Source organism: Megalobrama amblycephala, linkage group LG23, assembly GCF_018812025.1.
Source record: "Megalobrama amblycephala isolate DHTTF-2021 linkage group LG23, ASM1881202v1, whole genome shotgun sequence".
Lineage (NCBI taxonomy): Eukaryota > Metazoa > Chordata > Actinopteri > Cypriniformes > Xenocyprididae > Megalobrama > Megalobrama amblycephala.
This window is the reverse complement of record NC_063066.1, coordinates 13126469-13139881: the sequence shown is the minus strand read 5'-3', so window position 1 is coordinate 13139881 and position 13413 is coordinate 13126469. Positions and strand designations below refer to the sequence as shown.

At 37.7% G+C, this 13413-nt stretch overlaps 1 protein-coding gene across 6 annotated transcripts in view; it reads right to left on the bottom strand.

Moving 5' to 3' along the window:
* pcdh1b (protocadherin 1b) overlaps positions 1–13413 on the bottom strand; it is a 183484-nt gene that overhangs the window by 30591 nt on the left and 139480 nt on the right. The window contains exon 5 of one of the 6 annotated variants that reach the window (XR_007182701.1): positions 9790–9937. The exons of 4 other annotated variants lie outside the window; for them this stretch is intronic. Coding sequence is in view for 1 of the 2 variants with exons in the window: in XM_048176184.1 (XP_048032141.1) it covers positions 386–441 (56 nt within the window). In the remaining variant the exon portion in view is untranslated. Of the gene's footprint in view, positions 442–9789; positions 9938–13413 lie in introns of all 6 variants that reach the window. One more of the 6 variants, XM_048176184.1, reaches the window with a different exon arrangement.

The following is a 13413-nucleotide window of genomic DNA, read 5'->3' as shown; positions in this document are numbered from 1 at the left end:
AAGGGGGCAAGTCCATATAAAAGAGTTCATAGCAAAGGGAAGAAATGCACAGCGGAGGAGAGGCAAAAACGGAGAGATCACAAATCCATTAGTCCAAATTCCTTGCAGTGTCCTTAGATGAGAGATATCCACTCCCAAAAAGCTATGGAGAAAAAAAAACGTCAGGGTTGGGGTGACAAACATCAGCGGACAGACGCCCATTTTCAGTCAGCTTTTCCTTTCCGACTTTGTCCATTTGGTTTTCTCATTGTTTATGTGCGAAAAAAGGTAGTTACATATATTTCAGAGATGAAGAGATATGTGATATGGCAATCTGTGACAAGAGGCAAGCTCTGTCTTACTCCCGCAGAGCAAAAAGAAAAACATTTTGGAAAAAGAAGAATGTTTAAGGCAGTCTTTTTTGGCCGGCCCCCTTCTCTTGGTCAACGCCCGTTACTGCACCTACAAGAGGATAGATACGACTTACTACTCACGTACTGGAACGCAATACATTCCATGCAAAATATTTCTATTAAAATAAATAGATAAATATTAATAGTGCAATTAAAACATATCTTTGGACGAATATGTATAAACAACATAAGGTGGTGAGAAGAGCAAGGGGGCAAGACCAAAAACCTGCTCTATCCATTCAAAATGTGGGATTAGAGCTCCTTTACTGTTATCAGTTATTACATTTATTTTGCTGTAATTAACACTTTTACATTGCAACTACAAGCATATACAAGCCATTTATGTCACACAGAGCATGTACAAAACTTTTTAGAGGGTACGTTGTCTTTGCAAAGTTCATTCAGAGACTTTCATTCTGATTTGAACAAACCTGCCCCCCTTAGTCCGCACTTGTACGACAGCACTGCACAGATGGCCGTGCTCTCAGTTGGTATTTTTTCTCTCCGTGCTGTTGAACATTACAATTTATAGAAACATAGCATGAATATGGCCAGGAAATCATAGAATGAAAAAGTCAAAAGTCCCCAAAAAGTTTCCATACAATCCCTGTTACTCTTTGCTAAGATACAATGATGAGATAGACTCGTTACACGAAATAGAGCAAGAGTGACTATGATATTTTTTTTTTCTCCACAACAGTTCCTGCTGGCCCACACTGCTTTTACAGCCAATGACTGATCCAGAGGTCTCTCACAATGTTAGGACACAGACTCTTCACGCAGTAGGCACAGCTTGCCTACCGGGTGCAGATCAGCAGGAGAAATGCAACTGACATTTCATCTCATCAGTAGGCAATGAGGCACTGCACAGTAACAGTTTCAGCCACTGCTTCACTGTACCCTGCTGACACAAACACCAGCTGCTGCAATCTGTCCAGAGACCAGTGTGTGCCTTACGGATCCCGCATGTCACTAATACAGACACAGACTTTTTATCACTGCATTAAAGGCAACGCGCTGGCTTTGTATTCAGGACTGCCTGCTGCTGACCCATCGTTTTTGATGCGCAGGTGTAAGGTGCGAAAGTTACATAATGCAAAGTCTTTTTCATTGATTTTGTGAGATTTTTTTAGGATGATTTAAACTTAAATGTACCTAGGGCTCAACAATAAGGATGCAGACAGATAGATAGATAGATAGATAGATAGATAGATAGATAGATAGATAGATAGATAGATAGATAGATAGATAGATAGATAGATAGATAGATAGATAGATAGATAGATAGATAGATAGAATATATTACTCTAAAATAAAATACAAATCTGAAAAGCTAAAAACATCAAGCATGTACGTGTGGCTAGGACAATTATTATTAAGGAACTGCTATTGTGAGACTGTCTGAAGATGCACACGTACAGGTTTCTGCACAAAAAAAGAACATGAATACAAGAAATGATATTATGAGCATGACCATAATTCCATTATAATGAAGTCGAGGTGTTTTTGTATGGGTGCACATGCAGATATACACACAGTCGTTCGTTTATGGCTTCAGGTGTACCCAAAAGGGCTTTTAGTGGCCTTGCTCAAGCTGTTTTCTCATATCTAATCACTGAGACAAGAGCCCTTCCCTAATCCTGGTCCTCACCTCTGCAACCTCGACATCTGTCGAAGTGTGTATATGCAAGTCTGTGAGTGTGTCGGGGAGCATCTGGGCCTAATGAGGCTCACAGCCTGCCACTGCACCCGTTTAGCACCTTCCCATGAGCACCTGCGTCAGAGGTTACCTCCTGACGTGATGTACCGTTGTTGTTCTTGCCACTGGATCCCTTCGAACCCCTCTCAATTCAGTGATTTTCAACTCTAGAATGAGGTTTGATTCCATAGACAGACGAACCCCAGAGTCATCTCAGTGCACACAGGGTTTATACTCTAGTCATCAAAGATGTTGCTGAAGTGTAACAATGACTAGTACGTTGTACAAAGGACAACATGCAAAAAAATAAAGTGTTAAAATAAGTGAGAGAAAAAAAAGGAGGGGAAAAATAGGTACACTGTAAAACCGAACAGTGAAATTAATGAAATGAAATGAGTTCGTTTCATTTAAACAATAATGAAAGTTCATTGTATTTAATAGAAAAAAAGTTGAGTGAATTCAAAATTTGATTGTAGTAAGCTGAAATTATAATTTAGTTGCAGCAGATTTTCTAATTCCCAGCATGCTTTGCATCAGACTGTATAAGGAAAATAAATGTTGAAATTAAGTGTTATTTTGTGTGTCAGACATAAGTTAGTGTTTAATGCTGTATTATTTTGGGATTTACAGGGGGTTCTCTCTTGTTAGTTTTGTAGGGTTATCATTGTGGTGATGAGTAGAGCCTGTGGCCTGTAGGTTGAGGATGGGCTGCAAAATTGTAAGACCATACTGTATGTTGTTTGATTATGTACATGCACATATATAATAATGAGTCTCTTTGATAGTTATAGTAGCATGTGTTATTTACTATCTAACATTTGACCAAGATCTGAATGTGACATTTATGTAAATTAACTGTAACCGCTTCCACGGCTCTTGGCCACGAGATTTTTAAATGTTTGCAAAAGAATTCTCTTTTCATCAAAAATACAACAGTAATATTGTGACATTACAATTTAAAATAGATGTTTTCTATTTTATTATAAAATATAATTTATTCCAATGATGGCAAAGCTGAATTTTCAGCAGCCATTACTCCAGTCTTCTGTATCACATGATCCTTAAGAAAATATATAATTGCGTGTGTGTGTGTGTGTGCGCGCGTTTTTTGTGGTTTATGAGGACACAAATTTGTATAATGACATGGGTATTACACTGGTATTACGACATAAACATGAATTATGAGGACATTTCATGAGTCCTTGTATTTAAAATAGTTTAAAAACATACTAAACAATGTTTTATTAAAAATGTAAAAATGCAGAATGTTTTCTGTGATGGGTAGGTTTAGGAGTAGGGGTAGAGTAGGGGGACATTAGTGTAGGGTGCACAGTTTGTACAGTATAAAAACCATTACATCTATGGGATGTCCTCACTTTGATAGCAAAACAAACCTGTGTGTGTGTGTGTGTGTGTGTGTGTGTGTGTGTGTGTGTGTGTGTGTGTGTGTGTGTGTGTGTGTGTGATAACAAATGTAAAACATGTTTGAACTGTGAAAAAATCCAAAACATTATGTGAAAGATCTAAAACACACTAACATCAATGAGGGTGTGATTATCTTTTTACTATTCAATTTTAACCATTTATTCATTGCATTTCTTAAATAAGTTACCAGCCAATTGCTTGGTGAGTTTTATTTACAGTCCTGAGGCGATCAGAATTATTCCAATGTGCTTTTTAAGCCATTCCCCAAAAGCAGCAACAACAACAACAAAAGGATGACTTAGTTGAATTGGACAACATTACCATCTATTTATCTGCTAACTATTATTGGATGTATTGTGGTAAAATAAACAAAAGTTAACTAACCATCTGCTTACAGTGATCCCTGTACACCCCAGCCAGCTGGCTTAATAAATTACACATCCTAATAACTACATTTTTCAGTAAAAATAAAATCAAAATCCAAAAATAAAATAAAAAGCAACTCTCCAAAAGCCCCAAATTAAGGAAAATTAGGGGCTTCCAACCTCGTTCTGATTATTAACAATGACAACACATTAACAGTGCTTGTTCAAAACCTTTAAGAGGAAAAGAGAGTAAAAAGTGTGTTACACCACAGGCAGATGGCCACAGTAAGTGGGAGTGTGACTGCTGTCAGCCTGAGCGAGATGCATTTTTCTGTTGTTAGTACTTTAAATAATTGCGCCGAGGCTAGTGATTATTTGCATAAACACCATTTAAACATAGCTGAAGAGCTCTAATCCCACACTAAACAGCGTGGAAAGAAAGTCAGAGAGGGAAAGAAGAGAGATTGCAATGTGATTTGCTTATTTTCAAATAACCATGCTGGAAAATAAAGCAAAGAAAACAAAGGGGTGAAACCAATAACTCTGCCCGAACGCTTTCAAGTAAAACAACTAAGCTGTCTGTCAAAAATTTCAATGATGACAATTTTGGATGCGGGGTCGACTTTCATTCTCCCTCCTGCTATCTGTCTTTCAGAAGAAGGATAAATGTTGCAGCGCCGTCTGCCCGGCAAATGTGATCATACTTGCACTGACACCTCATTGTTTGTTGATGTCTTTATTTATCTCTTTCTCCATTCGTCTACTTTCTTAAGGCCATTATTCAAGTTGTCTCACAATCATAACCGAACCGTTCATCAGACGGCTGAAAATAAAACCGTCTCTGTCTAACTAGGTGCGAACAGAGTGCTGGTCTCAGAAAATCTCCATATCCTCCATTTTGTATCAACAGCTGAATGACAAACTGTGATTTATGGCTGCGGAAGTGTAATAGCAACAGATTTTACGAGACAACGATGAACTGATTTGGGTCTATAGACACTCTACTGTCTGAGAAATGTTTGGTTTGACAACAGCGTGACTACTTGATTGCTTTTTGACTGGAACAGCTACAGGATTTGCTTTAGCGGCCTTGCGACAGTCAGCAGTCACTTGGCTCTGCAAAGTCTTCAGAAACTTTGAACTTCATTAAGAAGCTAAGAGATATTCAAGGTCCTTCTTTTGTCCAGGCGTACGGCACTTTAGCGAGTTCTTTTTCAAACTGTGAAACATACGGCTCTGTGAGAGACATGTTACGGGTAGTATGGGGGAGGTTTGAGGGTCGACCGCATGAGCAACATTTGTTATTATCTCCACGCAGAGAGGCGACACAGCATGGATGCACGTTAGACATGTGCGTGTGCCATAGGCCCAGCGTGGCACATTTAAGCATAGTGAGGGTACCAGGTACAAGTGGGAGACAGTATGTGTGTATCTGGGCTTGCCTTTCAAAACCCACTGAGGGTGCCTAGGAAAGGGGATGCACCTTCGGCATCTCACAGGGCACAGCAGCTGTCGCGATGACCTATCTGTGACACCGTGTCCTAACCAGACATGACATGACACTGCGACACGAGATAAAAGGTATCTTTTCCATTTCCATGTTAATCAGAGTTTATCAGAGTCAGCCACAACAACGATACACGACGAGTATGTGCAATGTCACAGGTGGAACAACAACATACAAAGTATGACAATGATAATCTCAGGTACTGATTATGTGCTTTATTTAATGTTAACAATGGATAATTCACCCCAGATCTTGAAAATAAAAGTTCAAACTGAAAATGTGAACAAACAAGTGTATTTTATGACAAAGATTGTTTCAGTAATTCAGAATGAATATTTAATCGTTAAAATGGTGTAATAAATATGAAATTGATTATGCACTTATCCATTTTGGTGCATGCAGAGCACTTGCAGAGAAAGCCCGCCCACCCATGCTTCTGATTGGCTGTAATTTTTCAACATACTGTTTGTTCAGATAATGAAACATCTTTCCGAATTAAAAAAAAAAAAAAAAAAAAAAAAAAAAAAATCAGTAAACAAATACTCTATAAACTGTGAGTTGAAAGTTGTGAAAATTCTAAGAGGTTTAATATTTATATAAAAGATCTAAGAGCTTTTATATTTATTCATTTATTTTATATACAGTCCATGCAATTGTAGAGACTGAAAGTCTATCCCCCACAGCCTAATTTGTATCCGTGTTAAATACAATATGGCATCTAACCTGACTAAGGTCTATGAATCAGTGTTTTTGAACAAATCAGTTGAATGACTCAGTGACTCACTCGTAAAGATAGTCATTTGTCGCCAACAATGTAACAATCCGATCATTAACTTTATTTAAATATATTTTATATATAATTATATTTTATTATACACTATATATAAGTTAGGAGAGGAACTCATTAAGGAGATGCTCGTACCCGACTCTAATTTAGTTGTCTTTTTAAACTAGACCACAATAATGTAATCCACAGCTAAAACTGCTCAGAAAATTGACAAAAAGTTCTAAATAATTTCCTACATTCATAGTCAAAATAATATTTTGATTATATTTCTCAAATTACCATATGTAAGTTAACTGCTCTTATTTCATTTATTTATTTAACCAAAAAAAAAAAAAAAAGAAAAGAAAACAAACAAACAAAAATGTCTGAGAAACATTAATTAAGCTTACTTCTTGAAGAAAAACCTGGGGCTATGAGGATTTTTCTCTTTTGCCAAACCCAACAAGCATGCAAGTCTTAATATTCATCTCTTCATTGCATTATCATGACAATAAAATGTCAAAGTAAGATAAAATTACTCTAAACCCTAGTGAGTATTTTCTCAATAGCATCATAAAGTTGTGTGTGTTCTGTATGTGTGCGTGGGCCTGGTTGAGATGCCGCACAGATAGTTCATCCATGAGCGCTCAGCTGTAACTGCCATGATGTCAGAGGATCTATCCAGCCCAGAGACAAAAGTACTGTGAGTGACTGTTTAGAGATACAGGCGGCACTGACAATGACTCTGTAAAGGGAGGGGGAAAGACTCTGTAACTGTCGAAGCACCGGATCTGAAAGAGACTTCTTAGACTTCTCAGACCGCTGGAGTGTTTCATGCATTCCGCTTTCATTCGTTCTGCACTTCCTGCCTTGGATTTTCTCAGCCGACAGCTCACTCATCAGACTCTGTAAAGAAGTGGCTGATACAATAAAGGCAAGGTTGTCTAATCGTGTGGCCAACTTCGTCTCCATGCCAACATATGACTATTAATCCTCTTAGCTAGCACTGGGTCTCTTCATCTCTCATGTTTTTATGTCTACCTCCCTCTCATCCTTTTGCCATCCTCCGTTTCTCTTTCCTACGGATTAAGTATTTATGGGACAAGGGTTGTTTAAGCTTTATGTTGAGCAAAATGTCAAAACTTTTTTTATTTTTTACACTGCTCTTAAGAATACTCTGTTTTGAATGGCCAATTTCAGTATTCTAAAAACTTTCACTAAACATTGTCAAAGGAAACAGATTGCCATCATAACATGTCATACATATACATATGTCATCTCACCACTACACTGATAGGACACCAACATATATATATATATATATATATATATATATTTTTTTTTCCTCTTTGCTAGAATTCATTTGCAAAAGCTATCTGGAAAACTCAACAGTCAATTTAGGCATCTGTAAAAATACTACATATAATTTTAAAATAGTTAAAAACCCATCAAGCCCAGGAAAAAAGAAAAAAGAAAAAAAAAGAACAATCAATTAAAATTTCACAAGGCCGAGGTTTTGATGATCACACAAATATAGAGATGCTAAGTGACTGTTTCCTTCCAGTCACTGGTTTCAACTCATCAGATCACAGTCTTTAAAAACACTCTTTGATCACCAGAGACGAGAAAAAAAAGCAAGAGAGAGGCAGCTAATTGCTTGTTGACGGAGATAAAATCCATGTTTTTCACATGAACTGGCATCGGTCATTAAACTGACATGCTTCGTTAACAACTGTGCATTCTGTTGCTTCTTGTGGCAACAAATGTTTACAGTGAAGACCGCTGTCAGATACTGACTACACACCTGGTTAGACCTCAATTAGATCTTGAAAGCTTTGATCCATTTATTTATTTAATTTCCAACAGTTTCAGCTAGTTACTTAGTTTTCTTCTCCTTTTGCTACCCTGTTTATACCTCGGGATGTCCATCCAGGAGTAACTACAAGTTGTGCCAGCTCCAGTTTGGATCCAGCCTTTGCAATGTTTTCAGGTGACACCGACAATTCAGAAGATTTCAGATGACGTTAACTTTGGATTAACATGCAAAACTTTCAATTATTATCTAAATATTGTAATATTATCATTGTTTTGTAATCATTATGAGCACACGTCGTAATTGCTACCTAAGGGCCGTGACACACCAAGTCGACGGTCAGTGAATGTCTGTGGGTTTTTGCAGTGTGTTCCACACGTCCGCTGTAGTCTGGCTCGCTTTGGCAACAGTTTGCCCCGAGTCAGCATGTTGAATCAGCGTCTGGGCCGACGATGAGAGAGATCGCTCTGATTGGACATTCAGTTTAGCGAATGAGTCAGCGGTTAAGAATAAAAGTGATGAAAGCGAGCAAAGAAGTCAAGATGGCACAGACAGAAAGCTGTTCTAATTTACATCATCTTACCTGAGCAGTCCAATATGCAAAAATTTTCATAACAACATGAGCCGCCTGGAATGAAGAAAGTGATCATCATGATTGATATTCAAAATGGTAAGCAAGCACTGCTTTTTTAATGGTTTGCATATCTGTAATCCTAACTTGAGTTTCCCTTTTTGAATGACGAATATAGACTATTGATACCTGCTGATATAGACAGTTATTTCCTTTTTGTCGCTGCTAGTTCTTTGACGTCGGCTTTGTGTGTCATGGCTTTAACACGTTCATTGTGTTAGCTTAACTGAATACACAAAGTTAACAAACCACATAACATGTACTATTTTATAGCTGTATACTCTTAAAAATAAAAGGTTCCAAAAAGGTTCCAAGCTTTACTCACCCTCAAGCCATCCTACGTGTATATGACTTTCTTCTTTTTGATGAACACAATCAAAGTTATATTAATAAATATCCTGACACATCCAAGCTTTATAATGGCAGTGAACGGGAGCAACGAGTATGAAGCTGAAGAAAGTGCATCCATCCATCATAAACATACTCCACATGGTGCTCTGGTGGAAGCTACAGTAGATATTTTACTTTATAACTGGTTAAATATGGATATTTTTCTTACACAAATGCATCGCTTCGCTTCAGAAGGCCTTTATTATGTGTGAATGTTATTAATATAACTTCGATTGTGTTCATCAGAAAGAAGAAAGTCATATACATCTAGGATGGCTTGAGGGTGAGCAAATCTTGGGGTAATTTTCATTTTAAAGTGAACTAATTCTTTAAAGGAACTTTTTTTTTTCTAAGAATATTTTAATAATCTAAAGAACCTTTTTCCTCTATAAAGAACCAGAGTCTGATCTCTGGCTGATAGAAAAATACTTCCTAATCTTGACTTTAAAACAAGCATTTTCTATAAAGCTGCTTTGAAACATTATGTATTGTGAAAAGCACTATACAAACACTTGAACTGAGTTAAATGATGTGTGATAGGATTGTTAGCGTGCAGGGTGGTTTGATATATTGGGCTATCCTTTTATATGAATCAATGTCGTAAACATGTATACTACTTATACAAGTGTTTTACTCTGTCAACAACACACCGACATGTATTCAGTGCCGAGTATCTCTCTCCCATCTACCACTAGTTCAAATATGCTCTATTCCTCCAGATGAGTGGATGTGCTCTAGTGACAGCAGCTGACCCGTGATGTGTATTTCCTCCCCCTAAGGAGTGTTAGTGTGGCTACATACACATGCGTGAATGCACAGTGCAGCCTCTGGGCACTATGGGACCTCTCTACAATCACTGGCTCCTTTCCATAGTGTGAGCACGACTCCCTGTGCCCTGGGCAAGATCAGACCCCACGATTCCTCCAAGTGTGTGAGCATGTATATAAAACTGGAAAAAGAGGAAGACAGATGATAGACAAACCCCTGTGTTTTTAAATCTGCTGTAATCTCACGTATAAATGTTACTCAGCCATCCTTTGTATGTGGTAACTACTTTGTTTCTCTGAAGCTTTATCTTTGTTTTACAAAAAGCCTATTATAACTGCAGATTTGTATTGGGTCAGTGGCATGTAATCATTTTCTGGGAAAACAAATGGAGATGAAAAGGAAAGAATTGATCTTTTTCCTGAACTCCAAAAGAGAGAATGTCTCTGGCTATTTAGCAGGTCATTTTCAATAAATTATGCTGTATTCATCTGTGAAGTTCAACTGGTATGCAGGAGAGAGGGAAAATATAAAAACAGAGGGAGAGAAAGAGAATAGTGCGAGACAGGCCTGGTGTGCCAGTGGGAAATACTGTAGGTAGCCAGACGCCACCCAGCATGGCCCCTAGTGACCACTGGAAAGCAGCCAACACAATGCCTCACAGACGGATGGGGGTTCAGTCCTGGGTCTGGTTTAAAACAAGTTGAAAGGAAGTTCATATTCTTTTCATTGAGAATTGCAATCCATTCTTGTTCTCATTTAGTATTAAATGTGCACTCAATCAGCTCTTGTTTGTCTCAGTGGTTTTAGTTTATACTGACACCTACTGGCATGGATGAATAAAGTTTCATGCTTAATCTTCGTAATGAAAATCATTTGTTAGAGGGAGGCTGTAGCTGTTATTGAAAAAAAAAAACATTTTAGTAGAATAGGGGTGTCAAAATGACTGCGATTTTTTTTTTTTTTTCAGTTTAACACGTTAAAAATATTTAACGCAATTAACACAGCATCTGTCATCCTTTGGCCTTCAAGCCTATTAAATGTTAAAATTTATAGCTTTCAGTTATACTGTAATGTTGAATGGCTATAATTAATGGCTAAAATTGAGAGAAAAAAAAAAATCAATTTAATAGATACATCTGTATCAGTACTGGTATCAGTGATACTGACATTCATTCATAGAGCTTAGTAAAAATATACCGTCATTATATTCTTTCTAGATTATTTCAATGTGAAAGTGTTACAATATAAAACTATAAAAAACTAATGTTAAAAACACTAATGTTAGGAGCTATTAATTACAGAAAAATGTGCATTTTTTTTTTTTTTTATTGATTGACAGCATACACACATATGTTGGGTTTCCATGTTTTATGGGGACTTTCCACAGACATAATGATTTTTATACTGTACAAACTGTATAATATATCACCTAACTCTACCCCTAAACCCATCCTGCATTTTCATATTTTCAAAAAACAGCACTCTGTATAATCTATAAGATGTTTTTCTCATGGGAGCCAAAAAAAAAAAAAAGACATTTGGACCACAAAAGCACACTATTTTAGGTGTAGATGTCTAAAAAAGGAAAAGAAAAAAAAAATGACTGAATGCACCTTAAATATTATAAGAGACAGTCACATCTTAATCTCTCTGAGTTGTGTCTGAGGTTACGGTTTTGTCTGAATTTCAGACTAACTTTTAATTTGTGAACACATACACAGTAGCTTGAGTTGCCACAGAAATGGACAAGAAGAGATGAATTCATTCATCTGACAGCAAAAGTGAATGACTTCATAGCTAATGTGAGATTTTACGTAGTTTTTACTCAGTGTTCTAGTCTCTACGGCCCACTTAGCAACAAAAAAAAAAAAAAAAAAAAAAAAAAACAAACACAATACGATGTATGTAAGACCACAACTATTTCTGCCACCAGCCAGAGGTGACAGAATTGGAAGAAAGACAGAAGAACAGAAAAGAGAGACAACCAGAAAATCCTGTGAGAATGAAGGTGGTCAAAGACTAACACAGTGTCGTCATGTGCTTATAGAGCAGACAGGCATTGTTTCTAACGAGAGACATCTGGGTGTTTGTGTTGCATCATGTTTCACTGATCACTCCCAGTGTTAGGGTGTAAAAGTTAAATGTTCAAATTTAGTGAGAGAAAGAAAAACTTTTTTTTTTTTTTTTTCCCAGTAGGTTTGACATTGTCTAAAGTTCTGGATTTTCAGACTGTGATGTTGGAGAGGACAGGAGAGACTGCAGGCTCTTGCCCATTCTGACCTGTCTGTATCACGCAGCCACAGGCAGTGCTGTAATGGTGAAGTATGAAGCCTTCCAGTGTGACCTCTCATACGGCCTTCAGTGACAGCTTTGAATGACAACATGAGTGACTGTTCGACATGCACTCGAGAGAGAATGTCTCCAGGGCATGATGTGCTGGTCTTGTATGAAAATGTAAACATACTTGCTTGCTGAGCAAAATACAAATTCATGAGGGTCTCATGATATCAAACAAGGCAGAAGGATGGTCATGAATGCTAAAAGAAAGGGAAAATACTTAAAAATATACATGATAAACAAACAACCTTACCTAAAAAAGGCACTTAAAATAGCTCCCCTTATCTCTTTCAGTCCGACCTTGGGATTTGGGCCTGGGTCGGACTCTAAGCCCCTCTCATGCTGTCACACCTTTAGAAGTCTTAGCCTCATGAATCTGAGCAGCTAGACTCAGATCAGACAGTCTAACACTCTGGAAATCAAGTACTTGCATTTAAAATGAAATGGACCATAAAGCATTCTGTACAATTCATAAAGTTTATCAAGTCTCTAATGCACTGCTTCTGCTTTCACGGTTTGATGCACCTTTTTATTTATTTACTCATTCTTATTCATCTATATGATTACTTATTTATTCATTTGAAAGCGGTTTGAGTCTTTCAATCGGTCCCAATCTGTTGCCAGCGTAATCCTAATCTTTCGTTCAATAATCAGTGGTCCTTCTGGTAGATACAGGGGTGGCTATGCTCTGCCTTTGATGGGATTATGTAGCGCTCGCAGCGGGATCCAGACACACAGGAGCGGGCAAACAAAAGATGAGCCCCGTAAGTCCCCTTATCCGCTCATTCTCTAAGTGGATTTGATGGGCGGCCATCGCACCGTCATGTCTTTTTCTCCATATGCTTTGCTTCAATAAAGGAGAACGACGGTGAATTGCCGTAGGTGCAATCGACCCTCTAAACTTTGTTCCGTATCTGTGACTTTATCCAGCCAGTCTGACTGGTTTAGTGAGAGAGACTCCCTGAAAGAGTCGTAGCCTCATGTAAGAACTCTTAAGTTGCTAAAAGCTGGGGCACGTAAAATATCTTTAATCTTTGTTTACATTTTACCCTGTTTATTTCTTACCTAAATCCACAAAGGTGTGCCGAGGCATACACCCTAATTCCAAAGGCCAAACCCGTCTTGATTTAAGTTTGAACAAAGAGGCTTGAATATACAGTAATAAATTAATGTTGGCATTTACACTAAAGACAATTACTCAATAGGTGACATGTTTTTTCTTGCGATCTTGCACCTGTTTTGTGTACGGACAGTGCTGAACAATGCCCTCTGCTGCTTCAAGAATGTATGCTGCATCCAATACATTCTTTTGCTGAATTG